Source organism: Micropterus salmoides, unplaced genomic scaffold (assembly GCF_014851395.1).
Source record: "Micropterus salmoides isolate LMB-PRFRI ecotype aquatic unplaced genomic scaffold, ASM1485139v1 Ms_hic_scaffold_23, whole genome shotgun sequence".
Lineage (NCBI taxonomy): Eukaryota > Metazoa > Chordata > Actinopteri > Centrarchiformes > Centrarchidae > Micropterus > Micropterus salmoides.
In genome coordinates, this window is record NW_024041484.1 from 10,947,187 (window position 1) to 10,967,983 (window position 20,797).

The following is a 20,797-nucleotide window of genomic DNA, read 5'->3' on the forward strand; positions in this document are numbered from 1 at the left end:
AGTGTATTCATCATCAAACAGTTATTTTAAAAAAAGACTCTCAGATTAAATTTGGGGATCATCTGTGTTGCTCAGAACGCGCTCTGCTTGGCCTCTCTGATCTTTGTAAATGAAGTGGTGGTGAAGATAATGAGTCCCAGCATTCACCCTCTACCCTCACACACACAGCTGATTAATAGATCTGAGACTGCAGGATAAAGAATACATTTACCCAACATGACGTTTCAGGTCAATAAAAAGTGTGTGTGTGTGTGTGTGTGTGTGTGTGTGTGTGTGTGTGTGTGTGTGTGTGTGCGTGGGAAATGCAATGCAATGCTCTATTCTGGGATGTGTTGCCATAGCAACAGAGAAAGGGGGACTTTTCGGGGTCACTGTCCCTTACAGGAGAGCAAATGATCTGTCACCATGAGTTTAAGAGAGAAAGATGGACAGAAGCAAAAAAGAAGAATAAGAGAATAAGGTGGAAAATTGGAAGAAAAGATTGCTGAACACTAACTACAGGCACTGGTGTTGTTGTGTGTTGTGTCACCACCACGAAAAAGGTGAAATGCCTTGTGTGGACATTCAAACGTATTAAAAGAAGGGTCCTTGAGGTTGATTAAATGTCCCCTCCTTTCTCCTTACGTGCCAGATATTGACGCACGGCCCTGGGACTTCCAGGCGGAGGAGTGCGCCCTGAGGGAGAGCATCGAGAAGTTCAACAGCCGCCGCTACGACAAGAACAAGAGTGGAGACTTTGCACCCGTGGACAATTGCCTGCAGAGCGTGCTGGGCCAGCGCGTGGAGCTGCCCGAGGACTTCCACTACAGCTACGAGATGTGGCTGGAGAGGGAGGTCTTCTCCCAGCCGATCCAGTGGGAGGGGCTGCTGCAGAATCCGTGATGGAGGGTGGGGGAGGGAGAGGGTCGGAGAGAGTGGCGGGCTGGCAGTGGAGAAGTCGCATACAAACATAGGGGGTGTTCTTACTGCAAAAATGGGGTCTGAACAGAGGACGAAGAAGGGAAAGGGGTTTATGTAGTGCATCAGTGAGGGGAGGGATGGGGGAGGGTGAAGAAAATGCTGGAGACGAAGAAGCTGCCTCCATAGGCTATCCAGTGATGGGAGAAGATGGAGGATGAAATGCAGCAACAAATGGAGCTTCCTACTGTGAGCTCAGTACAGATAGATGCCACACACACACATAATTGACTCTAACGTGCCTATGACTACTGTGAACACACATGGACATGACAGGCAACAACAGAGGTAGCTGTTAATAAGAAACCGCTGTAGCAGCAGACAGCGTTGGCCAGTTATACTGCCCCCCACCCCAACCCGTGTTACACAACAATATATCTTCACCACTTTGTCAATTTATATGTCCCCCTTTTTAAAATGTTGGTGCTTTTTTGACTCCTTGGTGATGTTTTTCCTATTTATTTGTATCAATGTGTGGTTAAACATTTTATGATGAATATTTTTTTTATGAGGATGTAAATTTTAAATGATTTCTAATCAGTTTATGTCTTTAATTTTATTTTAACAAAGCCCACTATAGGTATTGGGTCGTAGTTTGTTGATGATGGATTTGAAAGTTTTTCTTATGTATTTTCTAGAAGAAGAAAAAAAGGTGTTGGAAGCAAACCACAGGGTCATTTTTGATAGTCTAAATGTAGAAGTGAGAGATATTTCCACAAATGGCATAGTGAGCTCACATATATGTCACCAAAAAAAATTATATATATGAATACCAGCCGTAAGTGTATAGGTTTGTATGTGAACGTAAACAGTATGTGGGTGCAGAAAGAAAATAACATGTAAATGGCCAGATGTGGAGAGGATAGTTCGGAGTAAAAAACTATATGAATCTTTTAGAAGAAGCTGTACCCTATTTGTTTTGTTTTTTTAATAGAAAATTTACCTTGTATAGAATCCTTGCTATTCTGGGTATCTTTTTTATTTCTAGATGTACCAGCTGCACAGTTACCAAAACAACCAGTTATGTCTTCATCCTTGAAGTGTTTTGTTTTTTAAAACCTAAAATACTGTTTGAAACCTACACCGGCGTTTTAGCACGATGGCGTATTATGGCCGTTGTAGATTAAAAATAAAATGTGGAGATGCGAAGGTGGGGGGATTAGAGATGTGAGAGATGTGAGATTACTTGAACAAGCAAAGGTGACATGGTGACATGGATGCTTTATCAGAAGTGTTTTCAAATGGTATTTTTCTGGTTTTACAAGAAAAAATATGTTTCGAATCAAGACTAATGTTGTTTGACAAATGTACGTCCCACCAGCTTTTCTATTGAGCCATCCTGGGCTAGTCGACCCTCTGCAATGCTGAGAATAGCGGGAATTCAGTTAAAAGGTTAATTGTTACTCCCTGCTTTCCCCCGTTGCCCGACAACAGCACAAAACGTAAACCACTGAGCCCCTTGGTGGTGGCCTTGGTAAGCACTTTGCCACCCTTGCTTGGAAGAACACAGCTGTCACAAAAATGGTGCTTTTTTTTCCTTCTAGTTTGTCTTTACTGAACTTTCTCGTTCCTTCACGTCCTAACTACCTAAGCGGGGCTCCAGAGTTGAGAGCTCTTAAGTTTTTTCCTGGAAATGTCCAAAACTGAAGCACACAAACAAGCACAGAAAACAGAAAAGCATGGTCACATATTTCCATATCATGGTTGGTTCAGATTGTTATCTACTTGCCTTGAGGGGTCAAGAGCAGACATGCATTGTCTTTGTATAGAACAATCATTTTGACAGTTATCTCTGTGGAACTGTGCATGGCCATTGTTTTGTTCTGAGTATCTGTTTGCATTTAAATATGGTATTTGGAAGGGTATTTTATTTTTGTCTAATGATGTTTCCAGCACAATAAGGAGTGTACTTTTTTTTCACATTGTTCTGCATTGCAAGGGATTTATTTTTCTTCTTCAGGAAGGTGAAATCTTAAAAAAATAATATTGTATACTTTATGGATTCTCAGGTTTATGGAGATAATATATTGCAAAAGTTTTGAAAAGCTTCCTTGCCATCATCTAGCTCACTACCTGTAGAGATGAATACACATTTATCATCACATTCTTGTATCAAAACACCACCTGAAGCACTAAAGATTTACTGCATAGGCTGTACATTTTTCAGTAAACACAATAACTCATTGTGAGTTTTAATTTATGTCAGCTATATTTCAAGTTCAGATGTATTTTTTTTAGTATCTTGTGCCAAACTTGAGTGCCATTTTCTATTTTTATTTCATTGTTCTTGTTCATGATCATGTTTAAGGTTTTTCATTCAAATTACCACTGAAGGTTTGCAATACAAACATTTTATTTTCTACCTGAAAACTGTACAATCAAAGAAAATAGCTGTTCTTGTATCTGGTACAGTATTTTACCAGAAGGTGTTAGCATTGTATTGATGTTACTACAGTATATATGTGTTTTTGTTACACACATTTCCACATCTGTATAGTCAAGATAAATACTTAACACTGAATTTGTTCAGGGGTATGTGCAATTACAGATCCATAGAGGCATTAATCAATAGAATGAAATACTAAAATATCAGAGTTGCTTATTAAACGATGCTGAACCGTGTGTGATTTTGTCGTAATTATTAGTTGAAGGAGTCTTGCAGTGTTACAGAGGGTGAGAAGCTGTTTCACACACAAAGCTGTGTATACACACACACCAACAGTGAAGGTCAAACTTACCACTAACTCACATCAAACACAGCTCCTCGGGCCAATGTTCCAATATTTCGGGTACAGCTGTTGCTGACAGGGACGTGAGCATAAGCCCCTCTGTGATTGGCTGGTGTTGTAATGATGTAAAACTGCCCTGCACTCATCCTTCACCCTGATGAGAGTCAAGATATGGTACAACCAGGGAGAAATGAAAAATGCTTGGGGCTTTTGTTGAGTTTTTTTTCTATTTTAATGGTAGATAATATTTATTTTTTATAGTTGGAATCACAGGTTTGCCAAAATGAAAGTCTAAGCAACTGAGCAAACTTGCTAATAGTATTCCTGGATTTGTTAATGCAGAATGTAATGCACGTCTCGCAGCAACATAAAAGCAGAGTGACAAAGTGTCAAAAATAACACCAATGTCATATTTTCTGAGTAACATGAAGCTTACACAAAGAGACACTGGCTGTGTTGGAGCACCATGGCCAGGAAAGAGACATGACTCACTGAGTGCATGGATGTTTAACCACCAGTACACAGAAATACATGGGTGTGTGATGTTTGGATGTGGGCAGAAACACAGGTCTATCAGTCAGCATTTTGTACAGTGTCTTCATACATGATGCAACTAATATGGTCTGATACCGTTAATTTTTAATGTACAATATACTGTATCATACAGTGTTAATACAGTGCAGTACAATAATGCGTGTTTTGCCTAAATGTTGTGCTGCATTTTCAGGCCCAGTGCTGCTTTGCCGTGGAACTCCCCAATCCAAACCAGTCCCTGTGTGTCAGTGAACGCTCCGTCTCCCTCCAACCTATAACACACCAGTGAAAACATCAAAAATCTTACACTTGATATAACTGTATGGCCAAAAGTACAACAAAATAATAATAATAAAAAATATATCAGGTCTTGGGTCTCAATCTCAAAATAACTTTTTTTTAAAACATTTTTTATTAGGGGTCCAAGCATCACCAAACTTGGCACGGATAATCTCTGGACCAAGCTGATGAAGGTTTGTAGAGGAAATTTTGATCCCGCAAAAAATGTCGCAATTCTATGCTAGCAAACGTTTGCGAAAAACGCTACAAACACGAAATGATGTCATATATTCACTTTGGAAAGGCCGATCGACACCAAATTTGGAGCATTCATGTGGGACGCCCCCCTGTGCAACTTGCCCCTAGGTGGCGCTATTTAATCCAGAAAAATTGTTCCTCTATAACCACAAGTCACATTGACATGAAACCACAGCCGAATTGTTCAGCATGGTCCCCTTACTACAGGCACCAAAATTCACCCAAATATGCCCATAGGTGGCGCTGTTATTACAGATTAAAGACATCAAAAAATATCCCATTGACTTACATGCATTTTATATCTCCACAACCAACTCCGATTGATACCAAAATTCGGCCAAAAGGTGGCGCTATAATCGAAGCTCAAATGTGGCCGGACAATCCCATAAACCTTGTGTCTACGTGTTTGGGGGATGCTGCCGATTCCTATGGTGTAGGACACGCCTTTGTGCAATGACGTTTTCATTTCGCTAAATCGCGACAACTGGAAACCTATTTTAATTAACTCCTCCAAAGCCGCAACTCCGATCGTCACGAAATTTGGCACGGACCATCTCTAGACCGAAGAAGAAAGTTTGTAGAGGGAATTTTGATCCGACAAAAAAACGGCCGAATTATAGGCCAACAAATTTTTGCGCAAACGCTATAACCAGGATGTCATGTCAGATCTTACGTTTGCAATGGCCCATCTACACCCAGCTCGGGGACCTTATGTGCCACGCCCTCCCGAGGGACTGTGTAAAATATGGCGTCAATCGGCCTCTAGGTGGCGCTATTAGTTGGAAATCGAATAACACTCCCATAGACATACATTAATTTCACTTCTCCGTAACCGCAAGCCCCTTTCATTTATAACTCTGCTCACTTATTCTCCACAGGCCCCGCCGTGGCTCGGGGGCCCGTGATAATGGGACAATTAATCATGGCGGGACCGGGCCGATTCGCGCCCCCTCGGCGGGGCCAGGAGGGGCGGCTTGCGCCGGGAGGCTTGGACCCCGCTTACAACTGCTTGTAGTTCTAGTCTAAATTTGAAACTGCTTAAGGGGAAATATTAGGGTTCAAGTGGCTTCACAAAACAGTGTAATGGTGAGCAGCACATCTACTATCAGAAATGTGGTCTTGTCCTTCACCTATGCCACAATAAATTTAAGTAGGAAATGGCATATTAAGGAGCACTAAAGCATTGGTGGTTCAGGAAATATACAACTAGAGCCCAACTCCTTTTCTGTGGTAATACCAGTGAGCATCATTTAGACCACAGCCCTACAGTACAGTCATTTAGAAACTCCTAAAAGACATGACTCTTTTCAGAAAACATTAAAGGAATGACACTAAGGAATTGCTTTTCACCTGTTCTTGTGGAAGGGGCCTTTGTAAGAAGAGCCATCTGGGAAGGTATATGTCCCTGTGCCTTGGTACATGTTGTCTTTGAATTCTCCTTCATATAGTGCTCCAGAGGGATGCTGCATGGTCCCTCTGCCATGCATCTTTGTGTGTGTGTGTGTGTGTGAGAGAGAGAGAGAGAGAGAGAGAGAGAAAGCAAGCATGTATAACTACCCACAGGGAAAATACAACCACACAGTCTGTAGTAACATATATCAGAAGAAGTGCAGTACACACACAGTAAATACATACTTTGTCTTCATGCCACTCTCCAGTGTATATGATACCACCTGCTGAGGTGTGTTTACCAGTACCACTCCTCATCAGCACCCCTGATGCAGACCTGCTGCACTCCCCCTCTGTGGAGTACAGAATATGACACAAACCTATGTAACTGTAATGTAAAAGTGTAAAGCTATATCATCAGTTATCACTCACCATATCTGTCCCCATTTGGAAAAATGTACGACACCTTTATAGGTCCTTCCCCTGTAAACAGACAGACATATTCACATCAAGCACCTCAGCTGTCAGATATGCAAATGTGGGTGTGTGAAAAACTTGGATATTTACCTTGAGTTTTTAAATAGGCACTTTCCTTCTTGCCTGAAAGTGAAAATGACACACATTTAGAGACAGCAGATCGGAAAGACATGAGAAGTCGTGGTGGCTGTTAGAAATGAGATATTCACAATCACACTCTACCAGACATCCGTGACAGCTTCCCCCAGCCGGCAGATGGTTGTCAGAGCCGAGAGGAGACTCTGTCCACAGGCCAATTTTTGTAATGGGAAAAGTCAAACAACTGATAAATCGACACTGGCAAACTTCAAGCTATATTTGTTCACCAAATCACCCTAAAAATAACCACTATAAAACAGGGAGCCAGCTTTCTGTGTTGTTATTGCTCGATGCAAACTGCGGTTACCATGGTTACAGGTTTGAAAGCTTTTTTGGAAATAGCGTAACTCTTTTCATACAAAACGTAGTTTACTCAACATATATCGCCTTTAATTTAGTACGACAACCTACATATATTGCATATAAAATATATTCACCAATTATTGTGCATTTTCTAGCTCAAACGTACCGGACACCGGAAAGGACTCTTTGAACTTTGGGTTTCCACCAATGAAGAAGATGCAGGCTACCGGTGGTCGAACTGTCTCAGGTTTGTTCATGCTTGTTATGAAAGTTAAGTTTTTCAAGTATTTTTGTACTTAATCGTGTTCAATGTGTTGCCGTATTTTCGTGGCTTTCTTAAGCGTTTAAACCCTTTGACTTGACCCGTGAGAAATCTTCCCCCAGCTAACGTTAGCCTGTTAAATCAGAAGTGAGGCGTGAGCTTGCTAGCTGTTAGCTGGCTGTAGCTTTGTATACTTGGGTGACTGACGTGCGAGAGTACGCGACACAATACCACGTTATTTCTGATACAAGCTGTTACCCTGTTTCTTTGGAACTTGCTAACAAAACACATTGTCAGGCAGCCAGGCGTGGACGTAAATGGTCATTGCCCCGGTTTGGTTGTTAGTCTTTAGTCTGCATACCCAGTATGATTGCATAATTGTAGCCACCAGCGCTGTGTGTGTCAGCCACCATCTCATTGCTCACACTTGAACTGAAGTGCCACAACGAACCACCCCACAGCTATGTGCGACTCTGTACACTGCAGTTGTTGTACAGTAGCTGCCTGCTCTGCCCGGGTCCGCAAATCGCAGCGCTCTCCTGAATTATTACACCCAGATCTGAGAAGATTTTATATCTCTCTTTGCAGGTTTGCTGCTATGAAAGGACAGTAATTGAAGGTGAGTGTACGTTGGTCTGACAGTGTTGTATGCAATCTATGACGTGCTGGTGGTGATACTTTGCTTAAAAATACTGTGATGAAACTGTTCATGTATGTTTTAACAGAGAAATGAATGCAAGGAAACGAGGTGGGAGGCCAAACAGAGGAGGGGGAAAATTTAACAAGCCTAAAGGAGGTAGAGGTGGTGGAGGTGGAAGCAGAGGCGGAGGCGGAGGTGGAGGTAGGAAAGGAGGAGCTCATCAGTGGGATGACGACGACGATGATTTCAGCCTTGATTTTGGACCCTCTCGTTCCAGCAGGTATACATTTATAACAAAGGAATAAATCATCCGATTTAAAATGTATCACTGTGTGCTCATTTCCTACTGATTTCCCCGTTAATCCTCATCTCTCTTGTATACCTTGTTGACCTGACTTTGCCTCCAGACCTGGCAGAGGACGAAGCGGCAGTGCTGGCGGCGGCAGCAGTGCAGGTGGCAGGGATGGCGGTCGAGGAAGGGGAGGTAGAGATCGAGGCAGGGACGGCAGAGGCAGCGGGAAAAGCATTGGCAAGGCTCTCCCAAGGTCCCTGGCAAGGACCAGTACGTGCCCAAAGTCAGGTGATGGCGTCAGGCCGGCGGTGAGCACTATGCCCTTGCAGAAGATCTTCATGACTAATGAGAACCAAGAACAACTCAAGGAGCTGCTGAGGGATCTGCAGACCCATGACTTTGATGAGCCATATGAGTAAGCAGATTCCACTGAATATACTTAAAATTTACTGAGTACATTCCTTAATGTGTTAAAAAGATAATAACTGGAACGCTAGAAAATGACATGTTTCAATAAAGTGATGTTTTTCCACGTGAACTCATATCTTCCGCTCTGCCTCAGTGAATCTGGTACGGACTATTCGGGGGGCGAAGAGAATGATGAGGATTTTGATGAGTTGGACCACCGTGCGGAAGGCCAGTTTTGGGCCACTAACGACGAGCCTCTAGAGAGAGCAGAAAGCCCAGCATATGAGCTAGAGTCTGATGATGAACGGCCCACCCCTGAACCTATCATCTCCTTATTTGCCATAGGAAAACTCTGCAGGTGATGTACAGATTTTATGTCTTTTATGAAAGATTTTGGAGTTGACTGTTACACTGCCTTTGATCTTAAGCCAGTGTTTTTGCTGTTATGCTGTCAGGAATGAAAAAAATAATTTTCCTTGTCCTCTACCCTTTTATTTTCTCATCTTTCCTTTGTTTAGGTATGGGTTTGACAGGGAGCGCAGCAAGCAAGCATTGGAATCTTTGGGAGGGGAATTCGGCGCTACTTTGGAACATCTCCTTCACCAGGTTTTCAGTGAGCGCTACGGCCAGAAAGCAGTTTCCCCTGATGGCCTTGAAGGGGTGCCTATGGATGAGTGTTTGAGCCAGAGGCAGGAAGAAGCTCTGGCTCTCACTGCCATTTACGGTGAGCGCTTCAGTGAGCGCATTGCCAATGCAGTCTGGACAGTAACCCTGGACCTCTCATTCATCTCGGACAATGCTGCCAAGAATGGTGGGAGAGTCGGGAGTCGAGGTGGTGGAGGAGCTCTTAACATCCGAGATGTCTGCCGATTCTACATGAAAGGGCAAGGCTGCCGGTTTGGGGACAAATGCAAGTTTAAGCACCAACTCCTCTCTACAGGGAGATCTGGGGCCGGTTCCCCAAACCTGGACGGTCCGAGTCAGCCTGGCTTCAGCAGCTATTCTCCTCCTGAGTATGAACTACAGGTCCGTTTCCCCAAAGGAAACCGGTACCCATTTCAAGCACCAATAGTCGCCTTCAGCACCACCGACGAATCCATCAGTGCTGCAGGGAGGCTCAGCGTCACTGAAAGGTTGTTTGGAGAAGCGTTGGCTGCAGCAAGGAGCAGCGAGCCTGTCGTTTACACTCTGATCACCGTGTGTGAGGATGAAACTACCATGAATGAACTGCTGGCTGCCGGTCATCACAAATACAGCACGCCGCCGCCTGTTGTTGTGGTCCCTCCACCGTCTCTTTCTATAGCAAAGAGTAAGAGTGTGAGGAGCAATGCTTCTGGGGAAAGCAGGAGTAGTAGTAGTAGTAACATTACCAATAGCAGTAATCATACCAACAGCAGAAGCACTGCTCCACCTAACAGCCAAAGACCCACCGATCGTGAGTCAACAAGATTGTTTGTTTGAATGATCAAATGGAGCTCAGCCCTGTATTTATGTTTAAAAATATGAGTTTAAATCCCATCGCCTCTTTCTTTAAAGTGAAAGAGACAGGAGAGGCAGAGGAGCTGGACGAGAGGGATGAGGAAGATGAGGATGAGGCCGTTCCAGTCGAGAATGAGAGTTATGTCAATCTGAGGAAGAAGATGGTGACTAAGCACAACCTGAAGATAGACAACCTACTGCAAGAAAATGGCAAGCTGTGCCGAGAGTTTCAGAAGAAACAGGTAGAAGGAGGCTGGGACTGACTGATAAAAAACATCTTCATCTGTACATTTTTATCATATGTGGTGTTGTTTTTTTTTTAATGCATTGCTGTCCTCCTTTCCCTTCCTTCTGTTCACCCAGTCATCCAGGCGTTTTAGGTCCATGTTGGAGCAGAGGAGGAAGCTGCCGGCTTGGCAAGAAAAAGAAAACATCCTGGACCTGTTGGACCGGTGCCAGGTGCTGGTGGTCAGCGGGATGACTGGGTGGGTCACACAGGGCAGCATAACGTGCAGGCATTCACAAAGACTCAAACAGGACAAAGGCTATTTATTTAAACTCAATTTGGTTCAATTGAAGGAAACATGAAACTGAAACGAGAACAGAAATTTATACTGCTCAGTAGCACAGTGTTTTTTTTATTAGCAAGAATGTATGGAACCTGAGTGCAGTGTTACATTCTGGCCCTCAGTACTTCTACTATTTTATTAATTAAGTGATTGAATCCACACTTTATACCCTATTGGAGTGATTCTTTAAAAATATTTCCTTTTTACTGTTACTTCCCTGCAGGTGTGGTAAGACCACTCAGATCCCTCAGTTCATTCTGGACGCCTCATTAAGTGGTCGAGCGGAGCAGGTGGCCAACATCATCTGCACTCAGCCCCGCCGCATCTCTGCCATCTCGGTGGCCCAGAGAGTGGCACAGGAGCGCGCAGAGTGTCTGGGCAACTCAGTGGGCTACCAGATCCGCCTGGAGAGTGTCAGGGTACGGGCACATTTGACATGTCTAGTCTGCAGGATTTTAAGCCATCAGCTTTTAGTCACTGGGCCCAAAGAAATCAAATGAAACATATTCTAAGTCCTATCCTAAGCATATGTAGCCACGCTTTATATTATTATATACAATCCCTTCTGCCTCTGTTATCACTGACTACTCTCTTCTGTCAGACGTCTGCCACCAGATTGCTGTACTGCACCACTGGCGTGCTACTGAGGAGGCTGGAGGGTGAGGCAGACCTCAAAGGCGTCACACACGTCATTGTGGATGAGGTGCACGAGCGAACAGAGGAGAGGTGAGATTATGCAGATCACTCGCATATGGTACAGAAAGTGTGCTTTCACGCTCGTCTTTATGCCTTCTGAGCTGTCACTTAACAGCTTTGGCAATGTAGTCATCTCAGACTGTAGCTTCTCAAACGGGCAAATAATAACCTACAAACTTCTGTCATTTTGTTTTTCTTTTCTCACTGTCCGTCTCCATTTTTATTTGTCAGTGACTTCCTGCTGTTGGTATTAAAAGACCTGATTATGCAGAGGCCAGACCTGAAGATCATTCTAATGAGTGCAACACTTAATGCCAACCTCTTCTCTGAGTATTTTTACGACTGTCCCGCTGTCCATATACCAGGTAATTTGCCACGTGAAATGCAAATTACATGTTCACTTCAGACACCTCATTCCATCCAGATTCTTTCTTTGTTTTTTCGACCCCTCTGTGAATTTCTCTTATTTCAGGGCGTACTTTCCCCGTTGACCAGTTTTTTCTTGAAGATGCCATCGCTAAATCCCGGTAAGTACATCCTCCTCTACTCCAACAAATATCTAAGCAAATCAACAGTAAAGGAAGGATATAACCGTTTGTGTCTTACACTGTCTTCATAGTCAATCTAGTTTTAGCTCAATATCACAAATCACAAATTTCCCTCAAAGGGATTTACAATCTGTAGAGCACACGACAGCTTCTTCTATCCTTAGAGCATCAATTCAGATGAGGGGAAAAAACTTTTTAATAGAGAAACTCCAGAAAGGGCAACAGAGGAGGGATGGAATTGAAAATAGGCCAACAAAAAACAGGATGATGAAATCATAGACCGATTGGAAACATATATGAGGAATAAGGATCCGGGAGGACGACTGACAACTTCAAACGCCAAACACACCTGAATCACACGACCTCCTCTCCGCCATGGAGACCTGGAGGGAGGACAGGACGAACACAAGCACACCATTCACACAGATAGGGGGAGGGAGTAGACACACACACAGAGAGTGAGAGATGAGGAAAACATGCACACAAGGGAGACATCCAATCTCTGTCCAAAACATAACCATTTTATTTCTTTTCCCAGCTATGTCATTGAGGACGGCAGTCCTTACATGCGCTCAGGGAAACAGAATTTGTCTTTCACAAGTGAACGAAGAAGCAAAGGAGAGCCCAAGTACATGGTGGACGACTTGGGTGATGACATGTGGAACTTCATGTCTTTCTCTAAGAAAGACGTTGTCAAAGACTCCATTCCAGACCAGCAGCTCAGCCTGCAGGAGCTCACGATCAGATACAAAGGTGAGTTTACAACAAGTATCATAAACTGATCTGTTTTATGGTTTCTTAAAGTGCTCCTCTTTGATCTTATACTAATAAACTGTTGCTGCCTGTTGAAGCATACATGTTACATTTTGTTTTGCTGTTGATGCAGATACTAAGAAGTCTGTGCTGAAGACCATTTCTGCAATGGACCTGGACAAGATCAACATGGACCTGGTGGAGAGCCTGCTGGAGTGGATTGTAGATGGAAAACACAACTACCCTCCAGGTAAGAATTATTCTCAGTCTAGTCGAGGTGAATTTAAGACTCTTTGGAAGTTTTAGCGTGGACTTTCATAGGTTGGTGTAACCTTTTGGTTTCTGTGTCCAGGTGCAGTGCTCGTGTTTTTGCCAGGCCTGGCTGAGATCAAGATGCTCTACGAGCAGCTCAAGTCAAACAGGATGTTCAACAACAGGGGTGCAAGCAGGTCTGTGTCTAAAGTCAGCCGCTCCTGCTATAGTGTTCATGAGGGGATTCATGCTCTATGGTGCTTTAATTTTTCTCCTTTTTGTGGCAAACGTGAATTTCTTGATGCCTTTAAAAATTAAAGAATGTACACATGTCCTCCTTAGTTGACTACAGGGTTTTCACAAATACACAATTTTAATGAGTGCTCTGTTTCATCCAAATACTGGTCTACTTTTTACACTTTCGTTTTATTTTAATTTTTTAAGAATTGGTACATGGCAACAAGAAAACTACATCATTACAGGATGACAGAAGCAGAAAATTCTACAAGACATGGTGTAGGATGTCAGTTATGGGAGGTTTGAAATTTTAACTGGCACTCCATTGATTTTTACTTGGTCCAAAAAAAGGTCCCATGTGTCCCTTTTTTTTTTTTTTTTTTTTTTTTTTTCCTTTTCAAAACAGTGTCTAGCTACTAGTCAAATGCTAACTACTGTGGATGTGTTTTCCACTCGTTAGGTGTGTGGTGTACCCGCTCCACTCAAGCTTGTCCAATGAGGAGCAGCAGGCAGTTTTCAGCCGGCCCCCAGAGGGCGTCACAAAGATTATCATCTCCACCAACATCGCAGAGACCTCGGTAACCATTGACGACGTGGTATATGTCATCGACTCCGGCAAGATGAAGGAGAAAAGGTAGCCATGTGTTTAGCTTAAGTTAATGGATGTTATTTACTTATTGTTTTAAAATCTACATAATACATTACGTTATATTTTCAGGTACGATGCATCTAAAAGCATGGAGAGCCTGGAGGACTCGTGGGTTTCTCGAGCCAACGCACTGCAGAGGAAGGGTCGAGCGGGTCGCGTGGCCTCAGGGCTCTGCTTCCACCTCTTCACCAGCCACTGCTTCCAACACCAGCTGGCTGAGCAACAGCTGCCTGAGATCCAGAGAGTGCCTCTAGAGCAGCTCTGCCTCCGGTAGATCCATCTGTTTGCTCTTTGCACAATGCCAACCTGCTTTGTTGTCTCTGTAAATGCAAATAATAGAGGCTTATGTATGACACATTTATTCTTGGAAATGGGGCCTTACTTGTAGCACCATGATGGAATTTCTTCTCCCCCCCACAGAATTAAGATCCTGGATGTCTTTGCTGAGCGGACGCTGGAGTCGGTCTTCTCTCGGCTCATCGAACCCCCGGCTATGGGAAGCTTGGATGCGGCCAAGCAGCGCCTGCAGGACCTGGGCGCTCTCACTGCAGATGAGAAACTGACCCCGCTGGGCTACCACCTGGCCTGCCTGCCCGTTGACGTGCGCATCGGGAAACTCATGCTGTTTGGTGCCATCTTTCGCTGCCTCGACCCAGCACTCACCATCGCCGCCAGTCTGGCCTTCAAATCACCATTTGTAAGAAACAGTTGCCGCTGTTTAGAGACCATGTGTGTCACTTCTTGGCATCACAATGCTGATTTTAGGATCCTTAATCAGCTATTTGATCTTTGTATGTATTTTTTTCACACAGAATATTTCACAAAACGATTAATATTCATCAGAAGTGTCTTTATTATATAGAAATACTTCCTATATTTGGTCTTTTTTCCAGGTGTCTCCATGGGATAAGCGGGAAGAAGCCAATGAGAAGAAACTGGCCTTTGCTTTGGCCAATAGTGACCATCTAGCTTTGTTACAGGCATATAAGGTACTGAGCTTATCTTCTCTGGAAAAATAACGCAAAAACAGTATTTATATGTATAAATTCCCAAATGCAAATAACTTTTCAAATGATTAAATGCAGGGATGGTGTTGTGCTGCAAAGAATGGCAACCGGGCCGGCTTCCTTTACTGCAGGGAGAACTTTCTGTCTTGGCGTGGCTTACAGGTATCCACCTCCATCCATTCTCTTCTACCATTGTGTAATGCTGCACAGTGCAGAGAGTTCCTAGGCATGGGCCAGGGAACATGGCAGTGTTTAGTTTGTGTGTTTTCTTTTTAAATCCACCACTTCTTAATGCTGTCTTTTGTAGCTTATCTTCACATTAAAATACGTTTCTTAAAATATGTCTGTTGTTACCTGTGCAGGAGATCGCCAGTCTGAAGAGGCAGTTTGCTGAGCTGCTGTCTGACATTGGCTTCATCAAGGAGGGACTGAGGGCCAGGATTATAGAGCGCATGTGCTCTAACGGCACTGATGGTGTTGTAGAGGCCACCGGCCCAGAGGTAACACACACACTCTCTCGTACAGTGTAGTGCTGGAAGTGTTTTATTTATTTGTTGTTCCAATACATGTCTATACATCGTCTATGAAGATTCTCAGTCATCCAGGTCATAGTTATCCAATGAAGGTTAAAATCAAGGGCAACTGGACTTGGTTGAAGATACTGGAAGACGTTTCATCCCTCATCCAAAGGACTTCTTCAGTTCTGACTGACTGGCAGGGAAACTCAGCTATTTAACCTCAGTGGGGTCGTTAGCCCGGGTCATCGATACCGCTGGTTCGTTAGTGTTCCTTGTTGCTGTGGCGACAGTCGTTAGGACTACCGGTGGCCAAGACTGAACGACCATCGTTGGTATCGTCACCTGAGGCCAATAGGTTCCGTTTGTTGAGTTTCCTGGGAAGTGATGAAAGGACAGCATTGTAAGTGGGGGATAAGTGGTGGCGTAGACCCCCTCCCCTGTTCAATGACGGCTTCTCATCCCTGGTGTAGATGCTTCCTTGACACCTCTTTCAAACCATCCATCTTCTCTGTCTAAAATGTGCACCTGGTGGTCCTCAAACAAGTGTCCTCTGTCCTTCAGATGTAAGTAGACTGCAGAGTCTTGACCTGAGGAGTTGGCCCTTCTGTGTTGAGCCATGCGTTTGTGTAGTGGTTGTTTAGTCTCCCCAATATACAGGTCTGTGCATTCCTCACTGCATTGGACCGCATACACTAGATTGCTTTTCTTGTGTTTGGGTGTGCGGTCTTTGGGGTGTACCAGCATCTGTCTTAGTGTGTTCTTGGGTTTAAAAAACACAGGGATGTTATGTTTGTTAAAAATCCTCCTGAGTTTCTCTGATACTCCAGACACGTATGGAATCACAATGTTGTTGCGTTTGACCTTGTTTTCCTCCTCCCCTGTAGTTTTGTTCTTCTTGGATCTTGTGGCTGTTTTCACAAAGGTCCATTTAGGGTATCCACAGGCTGTAAGTGCCCCCTTCAGGTGGTTCTGTTCCTTCTCTCTGGCTTGGACGCTTGTTGGTATGTTTTCCGCTCTGTGGTGCAGTGTTCTCATGACCCCTAGCTTGTGCTCCAGTGGGTGGTGGGAATCGAACAGTAGGTATTGGTCTGTGTGTGTGGGTTTTCTGTAAACACCAATCTGCAGGCTCCTGTCCTCTTCAATGTGTACAGCGCAGTCCAGGAAGGCCAAACTATTGTTGTGAACATCTTCTCGTGTGAACCTGATATTACTGTCCACAGAGTTGATGTGTTCTGTGAAGGCTTGCACTTCCTGGCTTTTGATTTTGACCCAGGTGTCGTCCACATATCTGTACCAGTGCCTCGGTGCTATTCCTCTGAAGGAGTTGAGGGCTTTACTCGCCACTTCTTCCATGTAGATGCATGCCACAATCGGGGATACCGGTGAGCCCATGGCACAGCCATGCTTCTGTCTGTAGAATCCACCGTTGTACTGGAAGTAGGTGGTGTTTAGACAGAGGTCAAGTAATTTGCAGATTTGGTCAGGGCTGAGGCTAGTTCTGTTGTCCAGGGTGTTGTCTTGTGTTAGCTGTTTCCTAACGGTTTCTACTGCCTCTATGGTGGGGATGCAGGTGAACAAAGAAGTCACGTCATAGGATACCATGGTTTCATCTGGATCCAGTTTTAGTCCTCGAACTTTGTTTACAAAGTCAATAGAGTTTTGGACGTGGTGAGGCGTGTTTCCCACCAATGGAGCTAAGATGGTAGAAATGTGTTTGGCAATGTTGTAGGTGACCGAGTTCATGCTGCTGATAATCGGCCTGAGTGGGGCTCCTTCTTTGTGTATCTTGGTTAGTCCATAAATGCAAGGAATGGCTTCTCCAGGATACAAACGGTAATATTGTTCATGGGTGATTGTGTTGTCCTTCTGTAACTATTGTAGACATTCTATGGCCTTTTTCTAGTATCCGCTGGTTGGGTCTCGTCTCAGTGTCTCATACGTGTTTGTGTCCATTAGTAGTGTGTTGACTTTGTTCTGGTAGTCAGCTGTGTTAAGTACTACCGTGCATCTTCCTTTGTCAGCTGGTAGGATAGTGATGTTTTGATCCTTGCTCAGAGATGTCACAGCCTTCCTTTCTTGGATGGTGAGGTTGGAAGGGGGGGCCTTCGCATTAGAAAGGGCTGCAGATACCTTTAGTCTGAGCTGTTCCGCTTCTGTTTCTGTTAATTTGTTTTTCCTAATGGCCGATTCTGTGGCTGTGATGAGGAAAAGAAGGTCAAACGCAACAACATTGTGATTCCATACGTGTCTGGAGTATCAGAGAAACGCAGGAGGATTTTCAGATGCTGGTACACCCCAAAGACCGCACACCCAAACACAAGAAAAGCAATTTAGTGTATGCAGTCCAATGCAGTGAGGAATGCACAGACCTGTATATTGGGGAGACTAAACAACCACTACACAGACGCATGGCTCAACACAGAAGGGCCAACTCCTCAAGTCAAGACTCTGCAGTCTACTTACATCTGAAGGACAGAGGACACTCGTTTGAGGACCACCAGGTGCACATTTTAGACAGAGAAGATGGATGGTTTGAAAGAGGTGTCAAGGAAGCCATCTACAGCAGGGTTGAGAAGCCGTCATTGAACAGGGGAGGGGGTCTACGCCACCACTGATCCCCCACTTACAATGCTGTCCTTTCATCACTTCCCAGGAAACTCAACAAACATAACCTATTGGCCTCAGGTGAAGATACCAACGATGGTCGTTCAGTCTTGGCCACAGGTAGTCTTAACGACTGTCGCCACAGCAACAAGGAACACTAACGAACCAGCGGTATCGATGACCCGGGCTAACAACCCCACTGAGGTTAAATAGCTGAGTTTCCCTGCCAGTCAGTCAGAACTGAAGAAGTCCTTTGGATGAGGGATGAAACGTCTTCCAGTATCTTCAGCCAAGTCCAGTTGCCCTTGATTTTAACCTTCGTTGGATGTCTATACATCCTTTGTACAACATTGCTTGTCTACTACCTCTGTCTTTCTTATTATGTAGAGAATTTAATTTATGTATGTAAATAACAGTCCAACCTTAATCTTGAAGAGAATCTGATAATAATAATCATTATAAATAACAATAAATGTCATTCCTTTTCAGGCTAACTTGAACTCAGAAAACATCCGGTTGATGTCCGCCATGCTTTGTGCAGCCCTCTATCCCAATGTGGTCCAGGTGCATATTAATTCCCTCTGTCAATGGAGTAAGAATCTGAAGCCTGGTTTCTCTACTTGGCTCATGCTCATTATCCCGTGTCGGATGCTTTGTTCCAGGTGCGATCTCCTCAGGGGAGTTACAAGATGACCAGCAAAGGCGTGATGAAGATGCAGCCCAAAGCCAACGAGTTCAGCTTCATGACCAAGAGCGACGGCTGCGTCCACGTGCACCCGTCGTCAGTCAACTACACGGTGAGATAAAAAGAGAAAAGAACGCGACCTTGTATTCAGCAGCTAGTCGGCGCAACAAGCCACCGTGACGTGTTCTTTGTGCTGCAGGTTCGCCACTACAACAGCCCCTACCTAGTCTACCACGAGAAGGTGAAAACGAGCCGTGTTTTCATCAGGGACTGCAGCATGGTGTCAGTCTACGCACTGGTGCTGTTTGGAGGCGGGCAGGTCAACATGGAGCTGCACAAGGGAGAGTTTGTCATCTCTCTCGATGATGGCTGGATCCGATTTGCTGCCGCTTCTCATCAGGTCAGGGATAAGACATGACAGCGATTTCAGTAGTTTAGTCTCACATGAACCACGTTGTTTTGAATTATCTCTGCACATAAAGGTATCTTTGCAAATTTCATTTCATTTTTAAAACAGTGATAGTTTGATGATCAATAAGTATGACCTAAACCTTAGTGACTGATGCTGTTGTAAAAACTTTACAAGCTGTTTGTAAAGTTGTTTAATATGCTTGAAAGATTTTACAGTCTTTTACGAGGACTCCGAAGACAAGAGTGCACTACACTCACATATATTGTCGCATAAAAGTCATAGTAATGAGCATAATAATAGTCCAAAACGCATTTTACATTCTTTGTGGACTTTCACTTTGTAATAAACTGAAATGTAAAGTAGAAAAATTGTGAAACATGGGTATTTATGCGGGATAAAAACATTAGAAAGAACGTTACAGCTTAACATGAACAAAGTGACTGTATAAGGCAAATGGAAGAAAGTACACAAATGACCTTGGCTCTGTAAATGTGTGCGTGTGTTACCCAGGTGGCTGAGCTGGTGAAGGAGCTGCGCTGGGAGCTGGACCAGCTGCTAGAGGACAAAATCAGGAACCCGAGCATGGACCTGTGCACCTGCCCCCGTGGCTCCCGCATCATCCGCATGATAGTCCAACTCATCTCTACGCAGTAGAGCGCCCCCTTTTGACCCTTTTTCTGACCCTCAAGGGCTTAAATGCATGGAGCGCTGCATTAAACATGTCTTTCTGCTCCTGCATCACTGCCACAAAGTGATTTTAATAACATGTTACTCTCTCTCTCATTAGTTAGGAACGTCGAGGTCAAAAACCCCGATACTGGTTAGAATTTGTATTCTCTTAGACAGACAGATCAGCAGGGCAGATACCCTACTTGAAGTGATGTCCTCTGGTTAAAGTACAGACACACCACCACCCTGCTGCCACCAGACACTTAAGTATCAGTTTACACAAAAGACAAAGCTGTTATTGTGTTGTTACTGTAGAGGCTTCTTAAAGCAAATTTTGCCTTCAAAGAAAAAACATGACTATGCAGGTGATCCGCAAACCTCCTTCATTGTTATTGCTACAGAAAAGCTTATTTTGACACTTTTGGAATGCAACTTGTGAGATGTCATGCTACTACTGTATGTGCAGTAAATTGGCACACAGTTTGATTGTTGAATTTGATGTCAGAGATAATTTGCTTGCAGTGCATTTTTATTTTGGGTGTTGTGTGTCAAAATTGAGAGGTTTCATGGGTCCATATTGGATTTCTCATTGTCAGTGACTGCAATCTTGTTGTGGCTGTGGATATTTATTGATATTGCATGATTGGGAGGCCAAGAGCTTCTGCATGATATTCGGTTGTGTAACATTTCCTGAATGTATATAAATGTCACAGTGATGTCAAAACTACATTTTCACAATGTGAATGCAAGGGCTTTTTAAATCAGGGGAATTTGGTGATAATTGCCAAAGAATTTGAAAGCTAATTGTCTTAACAAGTGATGAATTCCACTGCACTAATAATAAAACGAAGATTTAGCTGGCTGTTGGCTTTTATTTGAATTACAACTTACATTTAGCTGCCCTTCACACTCACAATCGTGTTAAGCTTTGTGTTGTATTTGCAGCCTAGCTGCATCTCAGATGCAACAAAAGAATTTACAGGCTTGTGTAAGAGGCCAACCCCTTCATGAGTGAGTGAGTCTGCACTGTCTCTACGACAACAGGACATAAAC

The 20,797-nt window shown here is 43.9% G+C and overlaps 3 protein-coding genes across 11 annotated transcripts in view; 2 read left to right on the plus strand and 1 right to left on the minus strand.

Annotated features, from left to right (window-relative positions):
* Nucleotides 1–3,579, plus strand: part of strip2 (striatin interacting protein 2) — a 32,871-nt gene extending 29,292 nt beyond the window's left edge. For all 3 annotated transcript variants that reach the window (XM_038739253.1, XM_038739251.1, XM_038739252.1), the window contains one exon: nt 632–3,579. In XM_038739253.1, coding sequence (XP_038595181.1) covers nt 632–882 — 251 coding nt within the window. In that variant the 3' untranslated portion in view covers nt 883–3,579. The remainder of the gene's footprint in view (nt 1–631) is intronic.
* Nucleotides 3,573–7,403, minus strand: morn2 (MORN repeat containing 2). 5 transcript variants are annotated; one of them, XM_038739262.1, is made up of 7 exons: nt 7,231–7,403; nt 6,833–6,904; nt 6,714–6,746; nt 6,579–6,629; nt 6,393–6,499; nt 6,108–6,244; nt 3,573–4,492 (listed from the first exon to the last, which is right to left on the minus strand). In XM_038739262.1, the coding sequence occupies exons 1-7, from the start codon at nt 7,319–7,321 to the stop codon at nt 4,390–4,392; spliced, it is 594 nt and encodes a 197-aa protein (XP_038595190.1). In that variant the 5' UTR covers nt 7,322–7,403; the 3' UTR covers nt 3,573–4,389. The 5 variants fall into 5 exon arrangements, with proteins under 5 accessions (XP_038595190.1, XP_038595193.1, XP_038595191.1 ...); XM_038739265.1 differs by having other exon boundaries at nt 6,846–6,904; nt 7,231–7,251; XM_038739263.1 differs by lacking the exon at nt 7,231–7,403 and having other exon boundaries at nt 6,846–7,200.
* Nucleotides 7,230–20,606, plus strand: dhx57 (DEAH (Asp-Glu-Ala-Asp/His) box polypeptide 57). Of its 3 annotated transcripts, XM_038739247.1 has the most exons (25): nt 7,230–7,311; nt 7,915–7,945; nt 8,052–8,246; nt 8,374–8,673; nt 8,821–9,024; nt 9,185–10,101; nt 10,203–10,387; nt 10,509–10,630; nt 10,938–11,133; nt 11,316–11,440; nt 11,642–11,775; nt 11,883–11,937; nt 12,497–12,711; nt 12,845–12,961; nt 13,064–13,160; nt 13,661–13,834; nt 13,919–14,119; nt 14,270–14,546; nt 14,743–14,838; nt 14,935–15,018; nt 15,219–15,356; nt 18,468–18,542; nt 18,641–18,775; nt 18,863–19,063; nt 19,586–19,729. In XM_038739247.1, the coding sequence occupies exons 3-25, from the start codon at nt 8,056–8,058 to the stop codon at nt 19,727–19,729; spliced, it is 4,383 nt and encodes a 1,460-aa protein (XP_038595175.1). In that variant the 5' UTR covers nt 7,230–7,311; nt 7,915–7,945; nt 8,052–8,055. The 3 variants fall into 3 exon arrangements, with proteins under 3 accessions (XP_038595175.1, XP_038595176.1, XP_038595177.1); XM_038739248.1 differs by lacking the exon at nt 7,230–7,311 and having other exon boundaries at nt 7,326–7,945; XM_038739249.1 differs by lacking the exons at nt 7,230–7,311; nt 7,915–7,945 and having other exon boundaries at nt 8,061–8,246; nt 19,586–20,606.
* Nucleotides 20,607–20,797: the final 191 nt, after the last annotated feature.

Excerpts from the sequence above, each read along its gene's own strand:
- morn2 (XM_038739262.1), bottom strand. The coding sequence starts at position 7,321 with ATGAACAAACCTGAGACAGTTCGACCACCGGTAGCCTGCATCTTCTTC. Across the intron at positions 6,905-7,230 it reads AGAGTCCTTTCCGGTGTCCG|AGTCTCCTCTCGGCTCTGAC; the intron begins GTACGTTTGAGC and ends GCCTGTGGACAG. Across the intron at positions 6,500-6,578 it reads TCCAAATGGGGACAGATATG|AGGGGGAGTGCAGCAGGTCT; the intron begins GTGAGTGATAAC and ends TGTACTCCACAG.
- dhx57 (XM_038739247.1), top strand. The coding sequence starts at position 8,056 with ATGAATGCAAGGAAACGAGGTGGGAGGCCAAACAGAGGAGGGGGAAAA. Across the intron at positions 13,161-13,660 it reads AACAACAGGGGTGCAAGCAG|GTGTGTGGTGTACCCGCTCC; the intron begins GTCTGTGTCTAA and ends TCCACTCGTTAG. Across the intron at positions 13,835-13,918 it reads GGCAAGATGAAGGAGAAAAG|GTACGATGCATCTAAAAGCA; the intron begins GTAGCCATGTGT and ends TTATATTTTCAG.